Below are 23,772 nucleotides of genomic sequence, written 5' to 3'. Positions count from 1 at the left end.
GTCTGCTTCCGTATTCAGTCTGCTGAATGTGCCCTACTTCATGTAGCTTCTGGAAAATCCCACCATACAAAAATCTTTGAGAATTATTATTAAATCGTTTTGACCACACTGATCTCTTGAAAGGATTCCCAGATGACACTTTGAAAAACACTGCTCTCAAGTAACACTTGATTTCTTTAATGAATACCATTTTATATAGTTATAATTTCTTATATTGATGTAATCAAACTAGCCCTACACTTATCCTGGGAGGATGAATATGAGTGGGCGGGGCTGTGGCTGAGCAGTAAATCCTCAACAACAATAATAAGAGATCAACAGGTGATGTGTAATATCAATGAGTTGTCATAACAGTAGAAGCATATTACGGAAAATGAGGGAAGTAAATATCAGAAGCAACACCTACTATAGCACCTCACAGCAGTCAGAACGGCCATCGTTAAAATAGCTACAGACAACGAATGCTGGAGAGGGTGTGGAGAAAAGGGAACCCTCCTGCACTGCTGGTGGGAATGTAAATTGATAACAGCCACTATGGAGAGCAGTATGGAGGTTCCTTAAAAACTAAAAATAGAACTGCGACCCAGTGATCCCACTACTGGGCATATACCCTGAGAAAACTATCATTCAAAAAGATACATGGACCCCTATGTTCCTAGCAGCATTGTTCATAATAGCCAAGACATGGGAACAACCTAAGTGTCCATCAACAGAAGAATGGATGAGGAAGAATATATATATACACACACGCACACACACATATATATGTGTGTATATATTATATATATATAAAATGGAATATTATTCAGCCAAAAAAACAATGAAATAATGCAACATGGATGGACCTAGAGATTATCATACTAAGTGAAGTCAGAGAAAGACAAATATCATATGATATCACTTATATGTGGAATCTAACATATGACACAAATGAACTTATCTACGAAACAGAAACAGACTCAGCGACAGAGAGAACAGACTTGTGGTTGCCAAGGGGGAGGGGGGGCAGGGGAGGGATGGATTGGGAGTGTGGGATCAGCAGATGCAAACTGGTATATATAGAATGGATAAACAACAAGGTCCTATTGTATAGTACAGGGAACTAATCCAATATCCTGTGATAAACCATAATGGAAAAGAATATGAAAAGAATGAATATGTATAACCGAATCACTTTGCTGTACAGCAGAAATTAACACAACATTGTAAATCAACTATACATCAATAAAATAAATTTTTAAAAATATGTTAAATTTGAAGAAAAGCAGCAGCACCTACCACATTTAAGTGGTTGCCTCTAGATAAGGGTAAAGAAGGGTGCAATAGGGCAGAGCAGGAGATGGTCATACGATGAAATTCTAGATGGTCTTTAAAATGAACTTGCCTATAGATTTATGGAAATAAATCTCAAGAAATATATCAAGTTTTGATTGTTCAGTAAGCTTTGGTGGAGCATGAGATTCTGCATAACTAATCAGTTCCCAGGTAATGCCAGTGTAGGACCATGCTTTCTGTAGCATGGAGTCACGTAAGCAGAATTTATTCCTAACTTGGAACTTAAGACATCCTGATGCCATCAGAGAGAAAGCCTCACTTAGGCACTAGATTGTCGCTTACAACTCCAAAAGTAGTCTCCAAACTTTCTTCAGGGAACAGTGTCTAGTTAAAAGTTAAAAGAAAATTTGTGGGGAAACCGGTGAAACCCTAACAAGTCTGGAGTTGAGTTAATATTAATGTACTAGTGCTGTTTTCTTCCTCTGACAAATGTATGACAGTAACGTAAGGTGCTCACATTAGGGGAAATTGGGTGAGGGGTACATACAGCCTTTATTATCTTCAAAACTTTTCTATAAATCTGAAATTATTCCAAAATTAAAATGTTAAGAGTGAAAAGAGTGAATAACAAGGGGTAAAAGCTGAAATACTCTGCTTAGACTAGTGAGGAAAGTTACAGAAGGGGGACTCCGAGGCCTTCCTGTTCTCTGTCCCCTTTGACTTCTGGTAGCCCCTGGGACTCTGAAATCCCTGGCCTCTAAAGGAAAGAGATCGGAAATCTTTTTACTTGTTTAGGGGCAGAAAGACACAAGACCCAAAGATTATTGCACATCTTACACATGTGTAAAGTGAGGACCAGAAGACAAGATTTCCTTCTGTGTCATATTCGTTGCCTTTCACCAGTTGTAGGTTTTATTTAGTTATGCCTACTTTCTGCTCTGAAATAGAGGGGTTTTCTTCAATGTGACCACAAAGGTAGACTCATGTATTTCACCCAAAGAGTCCCCATGTGAGACTGACCCATGTGTGGTCACACTGAGTGGATCAAAGGACAGGTGGGCCGTTTATTGATACCTTGAGGAAAGAGGTCATTGGAGAAAGATGAGTCCTGTCTTCGTGGGTGAAATTCCTGTTTCCCGTGGTCCTAGAAGAGTGTTTGCATAGGAGATACATTGGTTGGCTTGTAGACTGATTAGGTTAAAGGACTTAGCTAAGAGCACAAATTATGACAACGTTTGTTTGCGTTCCCTATATTCTTATCTTGATTGAGAAATCCTAGCGTTTAAGATTGAATCAGAAGCTGTCCAGGACTCCTTCTCTGGCCTACTTCCCTAATGACATGCCTATTTTTCTGCCTGGTATCTGGCCAGTGAGTCATTGTTGATGCTGCCCATTCACCTGTCACTTCTAAAGATACCCCTAAAGAGCAGTGTCCGTGGCATCCTTTGGCACCCTCTAGGCTGTTCATAGGCTTGAAGGGATGGGTTTTGCCTCCAAGATACATAAAAAACCTCGTGAATAACACTGGACTTTACTGTAGGGGATGGGTCCACCTGTTAGGGCTTCCTGTTTTGTTTTGTTCTTTTTTTTTCTCGGTACGCGGGCCTCTCACCACTGTGGCCTCTACCGTTGCGGAGCACAGGCTCCGGACGCGCGGGCTCAGGGCCATGGCTCATGGGCCCAACCGTTCCGCGGCACATGGGATCCTCCCAGACCCGGGCACTAACCCGCGTCCCCTGCATCGGCAGGCGGACTCCCAACCACTGCGCCACCTGGGAAGCCCCTTTCCTGTCTATTTTGCAGGAGAAAGAAAACAAACGCCCCTTGGAACGAAAACTGTCTTCGTTCTTGGCTTTCATGCTCAGTGGCTCACTCTGCTGGTTTACCTCGGCCCTGCAGGTGTGGGAGCTGCCAGCGCCTGCCTGTTTGTACTCTCTAAACTCGCAGGAGTCTGGGCTAGTTCTTCTCCACTTTGTTACTACAGAGGCAGTCCCTCTGCTCCTAGTATGTGTCGCTCTGGTCCCCATTCCCCTCCATGAGCCTACAGCCAGGAAATACAGAAGGGAAGGGCAGCCCAGATGCGCAGGGCGCATCGCGGATGATAGCAGGTGAATCGTAGCCTTGGACTACGTTGAAAGCGAAACTCACACTGCAGTTTAACCAAAGAAAAGCATAGTTCTGTCTACCTTTTTTAAAAAAGGATTTAAGAAAGGAAAACCCAAGCTCCTCCTTCAAAATTGCTTGATGGAGATTTTAGAAGCAGAATATCAAAATTGTGTACTTAGAACAGGGCCAGAAAGGGTTGCTTGCTGGAGGGTGGGAAGAAACAAGCTTGTTTTCAGTAACAGGCTTTGTCTTTGAGGCTTGATGCTCTGCAGATAAATCTCTCCTCAGCCCTGCCAGGATAATTGGACTAGAGGGCATGCATGTTAACAGGTTCGGTTTTCGCTTCCACTAATAACCAGCTCTGTGTGGTAATCCTAATTACGCTCGTTATTTATGAATATGCAGTATGGACATGGGATATTCCCCACAGAGAAGCTTTGTGGGAGACTGCTGGGGAAATGAACAGAATCGGGGCGAGACACCTTTTCTTAGCAGAGTTGACTTTCAGAGAACATGCAGGGATCCCTGGAGCCCTGTTGGGGGTGCAGGGGTGTGAAGGAGAGTGGGGAAGACCCTTTAATAGAACCCTTGTACTTTCTGTTTTCGTCCCCCTGTCCTATCTTGCCCACCTAGATTTTTCATCTATTTTCTAACAAGCTTCATGATAAAAAGTGAGAACTGGGCTTCCCTGGTGGCGCAGTGGTTGAGAGTCCGCCTGCCAATGCGGGGGACCACGGGTTCGTGCCCCGGTCTGGGAAGATCCCACATGCCACGGAGCGGCTGGGCCCGTGAGCCATGGCCGCTGAGCCTGCGCGTCCGGAGCCTGTGCTCCGCAGAGGGAGAGGCCACAACAGTGAAAGGCCCGCGTACCGCAAAAAAAAAAAAAGTGAGAACTAATTTCATAGGTCAGGTAACACTGCCTTGCAGTGGGATTCGTTTTCTTTTAACCTAACTTGCGAGATAGTTTGCAATCTTGACATAACAGAAGCTCCTGCATTGCCATGGATTTCTTGATGCAACTAACCCATGTTGTCAAGGCAACCCACTTAACTGCTTTCTCCCCTCTAGAAAACCATTTCCAGTGTTGCAAACCCTAAATCTCAATCATCTCTTATAATATACTGGGTCAGTACATCCCCTGCATGCACAAAGCTATTACTTTTTTATAAGATATCGTGTCATTACAGTGAAAGAATTTGACTTGAGGGATAATGTGTATATTAAAGCGTTAACGTTAATCCCATAGCATTTGTGTCCTATCAGTGCACTTCCAGATGTGAGGTTGTTTACTAAAGGCAGTTACATTTTTGGAGCTGTGGTAACAATGTCGGCATATTTCAACTAATTTCTATGTAAATTGATTGCAGTCAACAGCTTTTTCATGGTTTGTGAAATTAAATCACATAAAAGACAAAGTATTTTCTGGGGTTAATATACACCCACCTGTTGTATATTTCCCCCCTTTTTAAGAGTCAGGACCCAGTTTTGAGAGTTCTTTCCATGTAATTGAGCTAACTCCACGATTCCCTGGGAAGCTATGACAGCATCACGCTTGAATTCAGACACTGACATCAAGGGGGAAGGTGTCTCCCCAGAGATCTGGGCTCCCGAGAGGTTGGTTTAAAAGAAAATCTCAAGAGAAGAATAGTAGGGGTCATTTTACTATTTTTGCTAGCTCACTATTGACAAGAAAACTGGGTTAGGTTAAGATTCTTACTGAGGTTTAAAGATTCAAAGACTTAAAATTTATTTTATTGAAATATAGTTGATTTACAATGTTGTGTTAGTTTCAGGTGTGCAGCAAAGTGATGAAGTTATTCATATATATACATTCTCTTTCATGTCCTTTTCCATTATGATTTATCACAGAATATTGAATATAGTTCCCTGTGCTCTACAGAAGGACCTTGTTGTTTATAATTTGCATCTGCTAACCCCAAACTCCCAATCCATCCCTCCCCCACCTCTCATCCCCCTTGGCAACCACAAATCTGTTCTCTATGTCTGTGAATCTGTTTCTGTTTCATAGATGAGTTCATTTATGTCATATTTTCGATTCCACTTATAAATGATATCATATGGTATTTGTCTTTTTCTTTCTGACTTACTTCACTTAGTATGATAATCTCTAGGTCCATCCATGTTGCTGCAGATGGCATTATTTCATTCTTTTTCACGGCTGAGTAGAGAATATGCAATGGAATATGTGCCTGTGTGCATATGTACCACATTTGAAGACTTTATTTTTAACCTAGTCTTGGCAATACAACTCACAGGCTACATTTAATTATGTAAATAATTGGAAGTAATTCTCAGTCACTCATGCAATATTGCTGGCATGGGTTTCCAGTTAGTTTTACAAAAAGTCATATGATTTCCCACTCCTTACATTTTTGCTCAAAAGTTGATCCCGTCAAAGGGAGCCGTCTTTCATTTCACAGTTCCCAGAGCTTTGAGACACAAGTATGGCTGTAACGAAGTTCCTGCATGGGTCTTACTGGCTCAGAGCATTTTCATGGTGCACGTTTATTAGATAAAACACACCTCAGCACCTTTCAGCAGCCATTCTTATTTCAATAAAGAGTTTTATATATACAAAACAGTACAGATTAGCATATCCGCTGTTGAAGCATTGGCATTATTTTCTTCCCATTATTGTGATTCGACAGATCAGGTATTCACCTGTCGGTCCATCTACAAAGCCTTTCAGGTTGCTCAGCTCAGCCCTCTCCTATTGCAGCCTTCAACGATTATTAGCACCCCATCACAATGCACGAAGAACTTGAGCCTGCTTCCGGAAATATTCCAAACATTCCAAAACATAAACGAAAGATAAGGAGGTTGTAGGAAAAGAAGGTGAGTGAAGTAAAATCCTAAAGCAAACACAAGGAAGATTCGTACCATAGTCTGTATGCTGTTTGCATGGGAAGAGCTGTGTGCTTCCAGTAGTTTAGCAGCCAAACCAAAGAGAGAAATGTGGTCAATTAAATAATTCTTAGTATACAAATAGAAATATTTCAGCAAATACATAGATTATCAGGTCACTGAGGTCCAAAGGGAAATTTCCTCCTGGATTACCACTAAGTAAATTTGGTAGAGGTGTAGATCATCTACAGTGATGATACACTAAGCTGCATTATGTTAGTGGCCACCGTAATCAGCCAGAGTTCACTGGTTGCTTCCTGGTGCCGAGCCCTGTGGTGCGTGCTTTGTTATATACCTAATCTCCTTTAACCCTCCCAAGAAACATGTCAGAATAGGTGTTCTAATCATAGTGTCGGAAGTGAGTAAACAGAGGCCAGCGGAGGTTAAGTAAACTGTTTAAGGTCTCAGTTTTTACACGGTGGACCTGGGATTCAGACTTAGATCAACATTTTGCCCAAGTCTATGGTTTTAGGTAGCCCGTACTGCCTCTATGATTCAGAGTAGGGGTGATCGTGTTTGCTGGATGGTTAGGAAATGCTTCCTAGGAGAGGGGGGGAACTGAAACTGGTCATAAGCGGTGATTAGATGTCTTCCAGTGAGATCTAGAGAGCTGAGGACATTCTAGGCAAGAAAATAGTGCATTTACATGCGTAGAGTATGAATAATTCACAAGTTGAGAACAGCTGGCTCTGCTAGAGAGGATGACCATAGGCAGGTTTCTTCATCTCCCATCCTCAGCTACAATGAGAGGAATAATAAGGTGTCCATCATAGAAAGGGTGTGAGAATAAAGTTAACCGTATAAAGCTATTAATATTATTGTTAAGACAGATAATAGATGAGGTTAAATAGAAAGCAAGTGTCAGGTAATATAGGGTGCTTTGCTAAAGAATTTCAATTTTATCCAGAAGGGAATGGAAAGACACTTCAGGGCATTAAGTAAGGAATTCGTATATTTGTACTTTCGCAAGATTGCGCTGCAGCCATGTGTGGAGGATGCATTGCCCGTGTGAGTGAGCAAATGAGGTACAACATGCAAGCTAGGAAAGAAGATGTTTCAGTACAGCAGTAGCCGAGGGGATGGAGAGAAGGCATGTGGTGAGGTTTAGCTCCTGAGCTACTGCAAGGACCGAAGATGAAGGACGAGGTGTAGGAAACCACCCATGATGGCTCTCAGCTTTCTACCTTGCGTGACAGGGGCGGGGGGAGAGTCTGATTATTCACTAGGGAAGAATATACATGCAGATGAGCAAATCCGGGGACAGAACATCAGAAGCCCACACAGGACACATGAGCTTGAGGTGCCTGTGGTCAGCCAAGAACAGGAGGTAAGTCTCAGGGAGCTTGAGTCTGGATGCAGAGAGAAACAGCCATCAGGACATTTCCGGTAGTAGAAGCTTCAGACCCAGATGAGTCAGTGAAGAGTGAGAAAGTGTGATGAGAATGGGGATGAAGATGGAGCCCTGGAGACCAAGATAAAGGGGAAGGTGGAAAAGAAGAGGCAGCAGAGAAAGATTAACAGCAGCAGACAGGGGGGGCAAAGGGCCAGCGGAGGAGAGTGACACTCTTGAAACCAAAGTTTGAAAAGAGAGTCCGCCTGCCGATGCAGGGGACGTGGGTTCGTGCCCCAGTCCGGGAAGATCCCACATGCCGCAGAGCGGCTGGGCCCGTGAGCCATGGCCGCTGAGCCTGTGCGTCCGGAGCCTGTGGTCCGCGACGGGAGAGGCCACAACAGTGAGAGGCCCGCGTACCGCAAAAAAATTAAAAAAAGAAACTGGAAGAGAATTGACCTCTTCGCAATATTGAGATACACATGGCCGATGAGATTATGAATGATTTTATTTCTGATTTACTTTTCTGTATTTTATACATTTTCTATAATGAACATGCAGTTACATAAAAATAATAAACTACTGTAAAATAAAATCTGGGAGAGACATAAAAGCAGGTTTTTATATTGAAGGGAAAGGGGCTGTATCCAGAGAGAGAGAAGTTTAAAATAAACGAAAAGATACAATCACAGGGTGAAGGGTCATGAGGAATGATTCATTTGGACCGTGGAGGGACATTTTGTCTTCTTAAATAAGAGGAAAGGAAGTAAGCAGGGTATGATGCATTAAGTCTGAAGACAGGAAGTTATGGGAGTTTACCCATGAGAGCATCAGTGTTCCCCAAAGTAGAAGTCATATTAAGACCCACCTGTTAGCATGTCTGTCCATCCAGACGAGAGAAAACTGGTAGCAGGAGCTGCTGCTTCATCACCCTCTCTCCGGTTCACCCTCCACAGAGCTACAAGAACGGGCTTTCTAAAACCCTAAACCCTAAACCCTAACCTCCTTTCCACCTCACCCTTGGGAAACTTGCTTAAACTTGGCCCAGCTTCCAATCCATGGTCTGGGATGGTCCACATCTTCCTCCTGCTTTCTGCAGGTACCTGCAGCTTATTTCCCCTATTTTTACATACTCTGTCCATACAGGCTATCTCACTTCTGTTCATATAAATCTGACCTCAGAAATCAGCCACTTTGTAGGTTTTTGTCCCCAGATACGCTCAGCATTTGGTGAGTGCAATAGCAGGAGAGGAATCTCATCATGAAGCCAGGGCTCTGCCCTCTCCCCCAGCCACTCCCGGACTCTCTCCATCCCCCCATCCCCACGCCTCCTCGGAAGGACAGACAAGCTCTTCGTTGTCTCTCTCAAAGAGAGCAGCCCATATTCCCGTCTTGCCCCTAGGTTCTTCATGACCATTTTGTTTTTTTTTTAGATTCCATATATATGTGTTAGCATACGATATTTGTTTTTCTCTTTCTGACTTACTTCACTCTGTATGACAGACTCTAGGTCCATGCACCTCACTACAAATAACTCAATTTCATTTCTTTTTATGGCTGAGTAATATTCCATTGTATATATGTGCCACATCTTCTTTATCCATTCATCTGTTGATGGACATTTAGGTTGCTTCCATGTCTTGGCTGTAGTAAATAATGCTGCAGTGAACATTGGGGTGCTTGTATGTTTTTGAATTATCTCCTGAGCAGATATATGCCCAGGAGTGGGATTGCTGGGTCCTATGGTAGTTCTATTTTTAGTTTTTTAAGGAACCTCCATACCTACTAGAGAATGGACTTGAGGACACGGGGAGGGGGAAGGGTAAGCTGGGACGAAGTGAGAGAGTGGCATGGACATATATACACTACCAAATGTAAAATAGATAGCTAGTGGGAAGCAGCTGCATAGCACAGGGAGATCAGCTCAGTGCTTTGTGACCCCCTAGAGGGGTGGGACAGGGAGGGAGACGCAAGAGGGAGGAGATATGGGGATATATGTATATGTATAGCTGATTCACTTCGTTATAAAACAGAAACTAACACACACAAAACAAGAGAGCAGCCCAGGCTCACGTCCTGTGTGTCTCGCTTTTCACTCCAACTAGTCGTGGAGAAATCTCTTTCAAACAGATTCCGTGAAGGAAATCGGGAAGAACATTTTCTACTTCTCCCCGCGTGTTAATGCGTCCGCGTCAATCCCATGCCGCGGATTCCCACGCTTTGGGTTGGTGCTCAAGGCTCATCATCACCTGGTCGCATCCCGTCTCCCTTTCTCGCACTCACACAGTCTTTGCAGTTTCCTCAGACAAATCTGCCCCACACCACTCTAAATTGTCACCTAACCCCAAGTTCACCTCGTGCTCTTTCCCTTTGTTACACTCAGCTCAAGCATCAAAAGGCTTTTATGATCTTTGGTACAAGGGAATATTTAAATGGGACTATTAAACCTTCCTTCTTCATTTTCAATGGGGATAACTGAACTTCACCTCATTGTTTTGTTTGTTTTGTTTTGTTTTATTTCCGGTACGCGGGCCTCTCACTGTTGTGGCCTCTCCTGCTGCGGAGCACAGGCTCCGGACGCGCGGGCTCAGCGGCCATGGCTCACGGGCCCAGCCGCTCCGCGGCACGTGGGATCTTCCCGGACCGGGGCACGAACCCGCGTCCCCTGCATCGGCAGGCGGACTCTCAACCACTGCGCCACCAGGGAAGCCCCCCACCTCATTGCTTTTATAAGAACACATTACTGGAGTTATGTTAGATTGTCTTACCATTTAATTTGTGTCCTTTTGCAGGGATTCAGTGGTGCTAGAGAAATTGATAGTGAATCTGCTGCACAGAAAGGTGTTTATTTTCAAAAATTTAATAACTGGGAATGAATGACATAGAGAAAGAAGCAGGGCTAACCCATTTTTATTTGATTTCCATAAAGATCGGGGAGGGGGGGGAAATGACAGACTATTAAATAAGAACTTTTGAATAAGAGCTTCTTTCATATTCACTTCTCACTCTTAAGCTCCAGGAAGGGAAGTGGAATCTGTTCTAGAATGTGAACAATTTTCACGTGTGTCCCAAGAAATTCCACACACACAGCAGTCAGACTAAGGGATCATTTCAGGAAACAGACGCCTTGGCAAGGACCTGAACACACCATTCTGGTGTTCTCGAAACTGAAAGGAGATGCTTAGCCACCCAAAAGCTTCCCCTAGTCAAAGCAACTTCTTCATAAAATGGAGGAAAACTAGGGCTTCCCTGGTGGCGCAGTGGGTGAGAGTCCGCCTGCCAATGCAGGGGACACGGGTTCGTGCCCCGGTCCGGGAAGATCCCATATGCCACGGAGCGGCTGGGCCCGTGAGCCATGGCCACTGAGTCTGCGCGTCCAGAGCCTGTGCTCCGTAACAGGAGAGGCCACAACAGTGAGAGGCCTGCGTACCGCAAAAAAAAAAAAAAAAAATGGAGGAAAACTAGATGTGGGGCTGGTAGGATGGGAACAGTTGCTTTTCTTATAAAGATGCTCTTATTTGAGCACCTCCATGACAACACGAGCAAGCATCACGCATTCTCTCCCACCACCCAGAAGGCTGAGAAGCAGCATTTGGGATTGGAACCCACTCTAGGTTCTGCAGATGAGGAAATCTGGTCAGTTGTAGTTGCAGAGTTATTCTTCATTTCCCAAACTTGTCAAGTCCCCAGACCACAAGTTTCATTTCCAGCCTGTAGAGATTCTGTGTACCTCTCATCCTTCCCCGGTCCAGGGCTTCCTTATTTTGTAAAAAGTGGATGTACCCAGTACTATTAAACCAATTCAGGGGAGAGCAGTTTAAAGCAAGGGCTTTTAATCCAGAAAATGTCTCAGACCTCTTTGAGAATCCAATGCAAATTACAGACTTCTCCCCAGAAAAAGGAAATACACACAGCATTTTACATAAAATTGGAATTTATATATAGGCAAACCATTTTATTGTGCTTCACTTAATTGCACGTCACAGATACTGCATTTTTTACAAATTGAGGGATTGTGCCGACCCTGCATCAAGTCTACTGGCAACATTTTTCCAGAAGCATTTGCTCACTTTCTATCTCTGAGTCACACTTTGGAAATTCTCAAAATATTTCACACTTTTTCAATATTATTATATTTTTGTGGTGATCTGTGATCTCTGATGTTACTATTGCAGAAAGATTAAAACTCACTGAAGGCTCAGATGATGGTTAACATTTTTTATGCATAAAGTATTTTTTAATTAAAGTATGAACATTGTTTTTTAGACATAATGCTATTGCACACTTAATAGACTGCAGTATAGTGTAAACATTACTTTGATATGTACTGGCAAACAAGAAAACTTGTGTGACTCGCTGTTTTGTGATATTCACTGTATTGTGACAGTCTGGAACTGAACCCACAACACCTCTGAGGTGTGCCTGTACCCCTGAAAAGTCTGAAGAACTCTTTAATAAAAAGTCTTCAGTTTTAGGACAAAATTCTTAGCAAAAGATGAGTCGATAAAAATGCCAAAAACAAGTTCAAAGGTAATATATTGAGCCAATTAATTATGCTTGATGTCAAAGTACTGATAAAACTGATTTTAAAATATATTACCTAAAACACTATTTGTTTTATTTGTATTATTATCTGCAAAATGTGAATCAATACTGAGAGAGATTAAACCTTCATTAGCTGCCATTCAGGCTGAGGAGACCATATATTTATTTATCTGATTTATTTCAAATTTTTATCTGACTAAAATACTCTGAGAGTAAAAAACAACAGTAACAAAAACAAAGACAACAAAAAAACTCAACCCAGTTACGTTATATACAACGTTCAGACATGAAGATAAGCATTGACCGTGGGCTGTCGTTAGAATCAGGCTGGCACTACTGCACCATAGCGATTCTGGGGAGAAACTTCTCTTTTTCTTTGTTGCCACCCAAAGGAGTATTTTAGAAAGATAAGTACAGAAAACACACACACACAATAAAAGACATCTGGGAAAGGGATAGAAGCGCTTATGAAACGAAAGCCCATTATATCTGATTGAGGGACAATTATACAGTCCCCTGTTCCAGCAAATACAGAAAAATCCACAATTATGACACCAGTGTAAGCTTCTTAAAAGAAGGAGTCTTGGCTGCCTTGCTCCCTGACACCTAGAATAAATACCCGATACCTTGTGATGCTTCAACAGTTAGCTTCTGGATGATAAAAATCTACCACCCAACAGAGCTAGGAAAAAAAATCTACTAAAACTTACTGTATTACCCTGGGTAAATCAATTCAGTTCTCTTGGCCTCAGTTTCTTCATCTAGAAAATGAGGAGGTAAAATGTGTCTTTTTTAAAACATATATATTTTTTATTGAAGTAGAGTTGATTTACAATGTTTCAGGTGTACAGCAAAGTGATTCAGGTATATATATATATATGTATGCACTTTTTACAGATTCTTTTCCATTATAGGTTATTACAAGGTATTGAGTATAGTCCCTATGTTATACAATAGGTCCTTGTTGTTTATTTTATATATAGTAACGTGTCTGTTAATTCCAAATTCAAAACTGGGTCCTTTTAAAGTCTAATTTGCCAGTCTCTGGTTCTACTTAGCACACAGGCAATTTCTCCTCAAGTGCAAGGCTATGATCATTTAAGCACAAGTTGGTACCTGGCCTGTGAAGACCCCGTGTGCACTGTGGATACTCACTAAAGAGAAACAGGCTTCTGGGGAGAACACTGCGGACAGCAGGGCGAGTCCCAGAGTCCCAGGCAAGGGCTTGGCTCCGTGGGGAAGAGGTGGCGTGCCATCTTATGAGATGTAGCCCAACTTCCTTCCTGTTTGCTTCTTGAAGTCTCAGCCTATAATTAAGTATACCCTAGACTCAGCACCCTAGATTTCTCCACTGGTTCAACATGCCTGAAGCAGTAACACACTCTTAGTGTTTCCAGAATGTACCATATGATATTTTCTCCATAACCTTTGAGGGAAAACGGACAAGCAAGTTTGGTTAATTTTTTTTTTTTTTTTTTGCGGTACGCGGGCCTTTCACTGTTGTGGCCTCTCCCGCTGCGGAGCACAGGCTCCGGACGCGCAGGCTCAGCGGCCATGGCTCACGGGCCCAGCCGCTCCGCGGCATGTGGGATCTTCCCGGACTGGGGCACGAACTCGTGTCCCCTGCATTGGCAGGTGGACTCTAAACCACTGTACCACCAGGGAAGCCCCCTGGTTAAATATTTTTAAAGTAACTTCGTTTAAATGCATCTATTAATTCTTTAAGTTGTTTGTGTTCTTACATGACAACATGTTAGTCAACCCAGATATGGGGTGGGTGGAATATTTTCACTCTTGTGAAAAAGTATTAGAAATTGCAGCTCCTCTTTAAAATATTTCTCTGGGTTTCTTTTCCCCCTCAGGGAAGCTATTCTCAGACTTCAACACATAAAAATCACTTGGAGTGCTTATTAAGAATGCAGATACCTAGGTTCTACCCCCAGATATGGATCTGGACAGAGCCTAGGAAATCACCTTTTAGCTATTACCATAGCAATTCCAATGCACATGTTCCCCAGAACCACATTGTATATCTCCCTCTAGAGAGGACACCTATAAAATAAGCCTGTGTCCGTTTCTTTATTTTCCGCTATAATCCCTTCATCTGTGATATTTTTGCGCCCTCTAGTGGATGATTTCACTCAGCAAACTTTTTCTGTATTACAAATGCCTTGCTCAAAACTTCTAGGAAATTCCATCTCTCGTGAACTCCTTGAAACAGTGGGAAATCAAGAAAAGGCTCATAAGAAAAATTGCTTCAAGGAACATGAGATTCATATATATTTAGATATACATTTAATGTGTAATATACATACATATTATATAGGGAAAAATTTAATCCTGATCAAGTTGGCTGAATATGGCTAATCTGTTTTATTAAAAGATTTTAGAAACCTCGGATTTACTGGCCACAGTATTTTTAGGCCATTTATACCTGTAAGATTAATATTGTCACACACCAGTTTCCTAATACACTCCTTCCAGCAAATCAGTACGATAACTTGGATCTTCCTGACTGCTCCCTTCTGGGCATCTCTTTAGAACCTACTGGCCCTTCTGACACCTCTCGTGTTGGCTTCTACGATCGACAGCTCTTTTCAAGATCCTGAAAGCTCTGGATGTGTTTTGCACATTGTGGCTTTCATCTCACTGAAGAACTTTGCTTACTGATGCTCTCACTTCCAGAGTCACAAATTCAGTTGCCCACAGGCACCAAGCAGGTGACACAGATGAGTGGGTGGGCAGGGTGTAAACCAAAGACTGGTGGAGACTAAAGCAAACTGAGTTTGTTACATTTCAAGGAATTCAAGAATAATTATAATTTTATAAAGCCCACTATGGGCCTAATTAAACATCTGTGAACTGCATGAAACTTTGTTTCATAAACCAGCTAAAGATCCCTGATTTACTTGACGGCTTACGAAGTGCTCACTGTGTATGGATATTATGCTCATATAATTCTAACCACAACCCTTTACAAGGGATAGTTTCATATCCCAGTTGTACCATCCAGGAAACGAGGGCTCAGGAGGTAGTTTCCTCGCCCCAAGTCAGACGGGTGAGGTTCCCTGGCCCAGGCTCTAATCCACCGTGCCAGACCCGAGTCTGCATCCTGTCACTTCACTCCAGGGCCTCTCTGAGCAGCGGGCTTCCAGCCTTTTCCACCTGAATGTCCCAATGTGCTCCCCTCCCACCACCTCGGACCCCCTGCTTCCCGCCCAGACCCCCTGCTACCCAGGCTCTTCGCAACGTCTTCTGTTCCCTTGGCCTCTGATTCTACTGGTGTCTTTGCATTTGGGCAGTTTCTCATCAGGTAGCTGACGCCTCTCTAAACCAGCACTGGGATGGTAACTTCTTATCCCATTGCAAATGAATGTGACAAGCATGTCAGTATAATATATTTGTACTGCTATTGTTTTAAATAGATGCACGTTTTCCTCAAGTTTTAAAATGATATTTCAGTAATGCTCGGATTTTTGTTACAAGTGGAATTGGCCCTACTATAACACCCCCTACCTTTCTACTCAATGGAACCGTTCCAGGTACCACTGTGAATCCTGTAAAAAGATGGGAGATCTCTGGGTAAAGCCCTGTTGTGTCAGCTGGCCTCAAAACATGTTTTTGAAAAGCAAACAGTAAGAGTCATTATGTATAGAAATCCAAGTGAATTACCTTTGAGGAAAAAGAGCCATTTCTTTACTTATCCATTCTCAGGTAGCCGCTTGGGTTTTACGATCCCGAAGACAGAACAGCAGCCCTGGGGCATCTTTCCCACCAGGCTGCCTCTCGTGGATTACATTACTTGGGGAAGACACAGTTATAACCGCACGCTGGCATCAGTGCTGTAGTTTATGTGGAATATTTGAGTCCCTTTAACCTTCTGTGAAAACTGTCACCGAAAACAGTATTTCTTTAGGTGGCTTTAACATAACATTTTGATTTGAATTTCCAGACAAAAAGAATGAGAAGTTACTGGGACATACATTGCAACCTGTGATATATTCTCCAGTCCTAACAATAAAGGGTGTATTGTTGTGCAGTCTTTCAACAAGAGAGTCCACCTAGGATATGCACAGTAATTCATTCATTTGCCCTTCTTTGTATAAACAGTCAACAAAAACAAACTATTTCTCTGCTATGAGAGCCAATATTCAGAAAAATCTATTTGTACTTGGAAAATAGATGGGGGTGGGGCGCTTTGACTGCCTTAATTCTGCAAAATGACCAGATCCCAACTCATCACCACCCCCCAGTGATGGTATCAACATGAAGGTAAAAGCAACCAGAGTGGGCTTCCCTGGTGGCGCAGTGGTTGGGAGTCCACCTGCCGATGCAGGGGACACGGGTTCGTGCCCCGGTCCGGGAAGATCCCACATGCCGCGGAGCGGCTGGGCCCGTGAGCCATGGCCACTGAGCCTGCGCGTCCGGAGCCTGTGCTCCGCAGCGGGAGAGGCCACAACAGTGAGAGGCCCGCGTACCGTAAAAAAAAAAAAAAAGCAACCAGAGTCTCACTGGCTGAGGTGCCGTGGTGCTGCAGGGTCCAAGTTATGATAACCATTTGTTGAATTCTTTCCAAGTGCCTGATACCCTTCTCACTATGTGCATTAACTCACTTAAACTTGACCCTGTACTGTAGTACTATTCTTTTTTTAATTGGAGTATAGTAGAGTTGATTTACAATGTTGTGCTGGTTTCTGGTGTACAGCAAAGTGATTCAGTTATACATATACATATGTATCCTTTTTCACATTCTTTTCCATGATGGTTTATTGCAGGATATTGAATATTGTTCCCTGTGCTGTACAGTAGGACATTGTTGTTTATCGATTTCATAGATAAAATATGGTAACCATAATTCTGTTTTCTATGACTGTGAGTCGGTTTCTGTCTTATAAATAAGTTCACTTGTATCACTTTTTAGATTCTACATATAATCATATATCATATGATATTTGTCTTTTTCTTTCTGGCTTAGTACGATAATCTCTAGGTCCATCTATGTTGCTGCAAATGGCGTAATTTCATTCTTTTTTATGGTTAATTCCATTGTATATCTGTACCACATCTTCTTTATCCGTTCATCTGTCAGTGGACACTTAGGTTGCTTCCATGGCTTGGCTATTGTAAATAGTGCTGGTATGCACATCAGGGTGCATGTGTCTTTTCGAATTAGCATTTTCTCCAGCTATATTCTCAGGAGTGGGATTGCTGGATCAGATGGCAACCCTATTTTTAGTTTTTTGAGGAAACTTCATACTTTTCTCCATAGTGGCTGCTGTAGATACTATTCTTATCACCATTTTACAGGTAAGGAAATGGAAGGACAGAGGATTAAAGTAACCCAGCCCAGGGCACACAGCACGTAGTGGCAGAGCCCTCATTTTTAGCAGACATGCTTGGACCACGGACCAAGTGTGCTCTCGGTGATGGAGTCAGTGAGGTCTGGTATGTGTGCTGGGACCTTACCTGCCCAGAGGCTTCTGTTAGACAGCCAAGGCTGAAAACTACTTCTACTTATAAGGACTCCCAGAGCTGAAGAATCTGTGTTATTATTCCCTCCATGTCCAGGTAATACCCATTACTCAGTAGTTCCGGATGCCAAGGGTGGTAGCAAATGAAGCCACTGATTCCATGTTCGCAAGTATTCCTCCTCTTTGTGGGAAAATTTGTAAACCACTTTTCAGTAAGACCGCCACTTGCTTGCAGTGTTATCTTTCCTGCCCTGCGTGTCAATGACTACCTCCCCCAACTCCAGATCAACATAGGCTCCAAATGTCCTGCAATCAGAGCTGGCAATCCCAGTTACATTTCAGCGGGAGACTTCACAAGTTCACTGCACATGCCCACACGCACTGTTCCTGCTTGCGAGTTCTTTGGATGTGGGTCCCAGACCCTGCTGCAGCGTGAGGCCATTTCCTCTTGTCCTGTTACCACGGGAAATGGAGGAGCTGCATTCAATCAGAAATGTATAATACCCCTTCACGTGGGACCATGCATAAACGATGCTAAGTAGTAATTATTGGTGGACAAAAAGGGAACAGAACACTATGGGGGGGGGGGAGAGTTTTTCCAGGAGATTGCGGTAGACCCACAGAACATTTATGGATGTCACATTTGAGGTTTTGACTCTTAGCAAGAAAACCAGGCAGTCTGTATACCTGGTTATTTGTAATTCTGTTGAGGGACCAGCTCGCATCGTGTACACTTTCTGACTGGTGTCCATTGTGAGACGTCTAGAGGCTTAGATTTTGGTTTGTTCATGTGGGCGCCCAGGCACTGAGCCACGTCAGCCAAATGGCCTCCTCCTTTGGTTAATGTCACACTGACAAGTCCCATGTTGATCCTGATGCTCCTAGGGAAGCTCTTTAAGAACCTCTGCCCCATAGATAAACAAGGTCCCACTGTATAGCACAGGGAACCATATTCAATATTCTGTGATAAACCATAATAGAAAAGAATATTAAAAAAGGAATGTGTATATATGTATAACTGAGTCACTTTGCTGTACCACAGTAATTAACACAACGTTGTAATTCAACTATACTTCAACAAAAAATACATTAAAAAAGCATTCTCATTAGGCAGTGCTTTTGAATTTATATTTTAGGACAGAAGGCAAATACAAGTAATTTAAATTAGAAAACTTGATCAGTTTCATCTCGCTAGAGCAAACGGCGAATTTCACAGAAACAGTATCTGCGTCAATTTTGGCTCCAATTTGGAAGTCTTTTCAGAACGATCTAATTGTATATTTCTAAGTTGAATAACGGAGTTCTGTTCAATTCTCTCTATCGTTGAGGGGTCTGGATAAGGGACCTAAGGCTAAGGACAGTATACAGGTGCCAGAGACCCAGGGATCCTGTAAAGGGAAGCGAGGTCCCAGGCGCTAAGATTGTGAAGCTGGTGTTGCAGGTGAAGGGAACGAGCGGGCCGAGGAGGGCAAGGGCTGGCGAGGAAAGAGGCCCAGGCGCTCAAGGCGGCCTCCCCTCCCGCCCTGCTGTGTCTGCTCACTTCCACCAGCTCCTCTGAGACCCCCTGCAGAGACGTGTCCGCTTAAAACTGAACACCCAGGAGGCTCCCTCCCCTTAATGCTCCACAGGTCGGGGGGGGGGTTTCACAACGGACACGTGGTCTGTGGGCATAAGCACCCATTACTTTATAAAACTGGGCAGGGAAGCCCGCTGCAATGTGCATTTGTGCAGATTAGCGCTGTGCTATCACAAAATCTTTTGCGAACTGATGGTGTTGAATTTTAGCATCCCAAATAATAAATTAGTATTTGCCCTTTCGTGACAACTTTGTTAAAATAAGATTTCTGTCTTTGCCTTCTCGATCCACTTCTCACTGGGGGGCTTGCGAAACTTATTCAAACTTTGTATATAAACCTGAAAGTACAAAAATGTGGACGAACATTTTATGAAATTGATGACGTTTCAGTGAATGCCTGGTGCTGGGTATCGTGTGCAGTGATATGATCGTCAGGAGGAGGGCGCTGTGGTACCGCGTTTACTCGTGTGCTGTCTGGTGAATTCCTGAGTGGTCCCTGAGAGGATTTGTAAAGAAAAATAGCAACGTTTGCTGGTCCTTTTACACTCCACTTCTTAAAACGCTGCTGAGATTAGGAAGTGACAGCTTCAGAGCTTCTATTGTCTGGAACTAAAAGGAGTTTGGTTCATCCCTGTCAGCCCCGCTGATATTTTCTATTTCTATTCTATTCTATTCTATTCTATTCTATTCTATTCTATTCTATTCTATTCTATTCTATTCTATTCTATTTCTATTTTCTATTTGAGGCTCATTACTTTTGAAGAATGTGTTTCAGCCACTTCATCAAAACGCTCCTTAGACTGAAGAAGATTCACTTTTTTTTTTTTTTTTTGCGGTACGCGGGCCTCTCACTGTTGTGGCCTCTCCCGTTGCGGAGCACAGGCTCCGGACGCGCAGGCTCGGCGGCCATGGCTCACGGGCCCAGCCGCTCCGCGGCATGTGGGATCTTCCCGGACCGGGGCACGAACCCGTGTCCCCTGCATTGGCAGGTGGACTCTCAACCACTGCGCCACCAGGGAAGCCCGAAGATTCACTTTTTAAGCGTTTTTCCCAAAGCCAGACTTACAAGTGAGGGTTGATTTGGTATGAATATTTTAGTATGAAGGTATCGCCATCTGCTTGGAACGTTTAGGAAATTTGAACATGTAAAGCTGCCCTTCTGCACCATCCTGCACTTTTTATCTGGTTATACTGGAGTCTGAGGTATTGCCAAGCAATAACGTTCTGTTCTATTATCACACAAATTATTCAGATTAACATAATAAATCAATAACAAAATGAAATTTTAAAAATCTTCCACACCTATGATGTGAAGTTTTGATAAAAGCTAAGATGCACATCCTGAAATCTTCTCAATTCAATATTGATTAAAAATAGATTTTAGATTGAAGCATCTGGTTTCCCTATAGCTTCATCACTAAGATTTTTCCATTATTTAGTTAGAATAATATATAACATACAGTTTGTTGGAAAAGAAAGTCCAAGATGAGGTACGAATGGTTAGTTGGCTCTAACAGACTCTGTAAGGAAAACTCTGTGATGACTAACCGGCCAGCAAGAGAGGAACGGATAGTGTTTGTAAATAAAACATTTATTTTTCTAAAATGTTTAAGAAGCTTTCTAGAGGGTCATGATCAGACTCTAAGCATTGTGCTCTCTCACAAAGAAGTGACAGGACCTTCACATTCAGACCGGAAGGGAGGTTAGGAGGTTTCCATTTGATCCTATCAGGAATGGCATTTGACAGCCAGGAGCAGAGGCCTGAGAAATAATGGCTCAGTCAGACGGGGCTTTCTTTCCCTCGCATATGACAGGCAGCTGGGAGTGAGCTGTGGTCGACTGGCTGAGGTCTCTCCGATTCTCAAGACTTTTCCTCAAGGTTTGTACGATGACTGTTGGGGCTTTTACCATTAATTAGGAATTCCTAATTAATAGCAAAGGAGAGAAAATGAAGGAGGAAGGGGCAATTCCTATGTCAGGAAGACAAAAACTCAGCATCCCGGGAGATAGCCACTCACATCTCACCGGTAGGAAACAGTCCTTGTCACCTCTGCCAGGAAGGTGGGAAAGTAGCTTCAGCTGGCACAGTGCCAACCCTCAGAGGCTTGGTCTGTTAATGCAGGAAAAGGAGAGGAGTGTATTCTCCACCACACCTGTCACATCTCTGACTCTAAGGAAGATGAGGCACCTGGGCCCGGAAAGACCGAAGGCTTCACCCATGTCTCAGAGCTGGTGGCAGAGCCAGGGCTTCATGGAGCATGATGGTGGGGTGGGATGGGAAAGGAGTGTCTTCTGAAGCTCTAAGAATTCTGCTTTAGCAAGAGCATAACAGGTAAAGAATGTGACGACTCATAGCAGCACTATTCACACTACTAGCCAAGATATGGAAGCAACCTAAATGTCCATCGACAGAGGAGTGGGTAACGAAGATGTGATACATCATACACACACACACAAACGCAATGGAATACTACTCAGCCACAGAAATAATGCTGTTTGCAGCAACGTGGATGGACCTAAAGATTATCATACTAAGTGAAGTAAGTCAGACAGACACAAATATAATATCACTTATATGTGGAATCTAAAAAAAGATACAAATGGACCTATGTACAAAACAGAAATAGACACAGAAATAGAAAACAAACTTTTGGTCACCAAAGGGGATAGGGTGGGAGAATGGATAAATTAAGAGTTTGGTATGACTGATTTGCTTTGTTGTGGGGCAGAAACTAACACACCATTGTAAAGCAATTATACCCCAATAAAGATGTTAAAAAAAAAAAAAGAGTTTGGGATTAACAGATACACACTATACACACTACTATATAGAAAACAGATAACAAGGACCTACTATATATCACAGGGAGCTATTATATCTTGTAATAATCTATAATGGAAAAGAATCTGAAAAAGAATATATATATACATTTACATATATATAAAACAATCACTTTGCTGTACACCTGAAACTAATACAATATTGTAAATCAACTATACTTCAATTTTTAAGAAAAAAGAATGTAAAGAATCATGGATTACTGAAATAATCCATGATTTAATAAGATCATAGTGGTTTGATTTTCCTATAGAAATATGCAAAGAAAAATAAAGATCAAATCCTAACACAGTAATCAAGTGATAGTGTCACTGTCAAAGCATTAAAATTTTGTTTGGTAGCAAAAATTTCATTTGAGAGCTTATTACTTCAAAGTAAATAATGGAGATGTTCCCTCATGTAATCCTTGACTTCTTACTATAAACACTGTGGCCGTCCCCCTTTCGAAGGCTGAGGGGGCAGCCCTCAACTTTCTGAGGAGTGTGACTTGGGGACAGTGGTTGTGACAGTAGTGGCAGCAGAAAAGCAAGGCTGCTCTGGAAGGGGTTGCAGCTGACCACCTCCCATTGCCAGGAGGATAAAATTTGTCTTCTAGAAGAGTTGTGAACAGATGTTGACTTTCTCTCACAGATACCATTCAAATACTTGTTAAGTTGACACATTCAAGAATGCAACACTGTATCAGGTTATGTATTAATCCAAGAAGAGACTATGTATTACTGCTTATAACCTAGGACCACAGAGAAGTAATATGCAGACACCTGAGTGGAAATGATTTCTGAAAATTGTACAGTATAAAACTGGCCCCTTCGTGTTACAGACAAGGGAACTTACAGGGTAGCAAACCAGGAATGACCTAATTTAATTCATTTGGAGAATAGGAATTTTTTTTTCATTTTAATGTATGCTTAAGTTATTATAACTCCACGGGTTATGATTTCAGATCTTTTCAAACACAAAGACTTATGTATTATACTGTCATCTAAATGACAGCTCTTCAGTGTTTTCCCTCGATTCACGATTTATGCCTGGGGTATAAATGGGGAGCAACATTTACGGGTTGGGGATTCAGTTGTGTGTGATTCATTTGTAATTGCAGTGGGAGAAACTGCAGATGACCAGGAGTGAGAGGAGGAAGATATTCTGCTCTGTCACCTTCCACGTCATTGCCATCACCTGCGTGGTCTGGTCTTTGTACGTGTTGATTGATCGGACAGCGGAGGAAATCAAGCAAGGCAATGATAATGGTAAGAGCATGTGTCCATTCTCTTTCCCTCTTGGATCCCGAGACAGGCAGGGAAGATGTTTCCCAGAGCATGTTGGGTGCATGAGCAACACCCAGTACTGGCAACGGAGTCTGCTCCAGTTATGTTATTTTATTTATTTATTTATTTTAAATCCCACATTTGTTTATTTTTTTGGCTGTGTCGGGTCTTCGTTTCTGTGCGAGGGCTTTCTCTAGTTGTGGCAAGCGGGGGCCACTCTTCATCAAGGTGCGCAGGCGTCTCACCATCGCGGCCTCTCGTTGCGGAGCACAGGCTCCAGATGCGCAGGCTCAGTAGTTGTGGCTCACGGGCCTAGTTGCTCTGTGGCATGTGGGATCAGACCAGGGCTCGAACCCGTGTCCCCTGCATTGGCAGGCAGACTCTCAACCACTGCGCCACCAGGGAAGCCCTCCGGTTATGTTATTGATGACCGCTCGGAC

General features: G+C 42.9%; 1 protein-coding gene across 2 annotated transcripts in view; it reads left to right on the top strand.

The window, feature by feature from the left end:
- MARCHF1 (membrane associated ring-CH-type finger 1) overlaps positions 1-23,772 on the top strand; it is a 322,296-nt gene that overhangs the window by 286,991 nt on the left and 11,533 nt on the right. For both annotated transcript variants that reach the window (XM_060147541.1, XM_060147540.1), the window contains one exon: positions 23,167-23,314. In XM_060147541.1, coding sequence (XP_060003524.1) covers positions 23,167-23,314 — 148 coding nt within the window. The remainder of the gene's footprint in view (positions 1-23,166; positions 23,315-23,772) is intronic.

The sequence above is a fragment of the Lagenorhynchus albirostris genome, chromosome 4 (assembly GCF_949774975.1).
Source record: "Lagenorhynchus albirostris chromosome 4, mLagAlb1.1, whole genome shotgun sequence".
NCBI lineage: Eukaryota > Metazoa > Chordata > Mammalia > Artiodactyla > Delphinidae > Lagenorhynchus > Lagenorhynchus albirostris.
The sequence above is the reverse complement of the archived record's forward strand: the minus strand, read 5'-3'. Positions and strand labels throughout refer to the sequence as shown.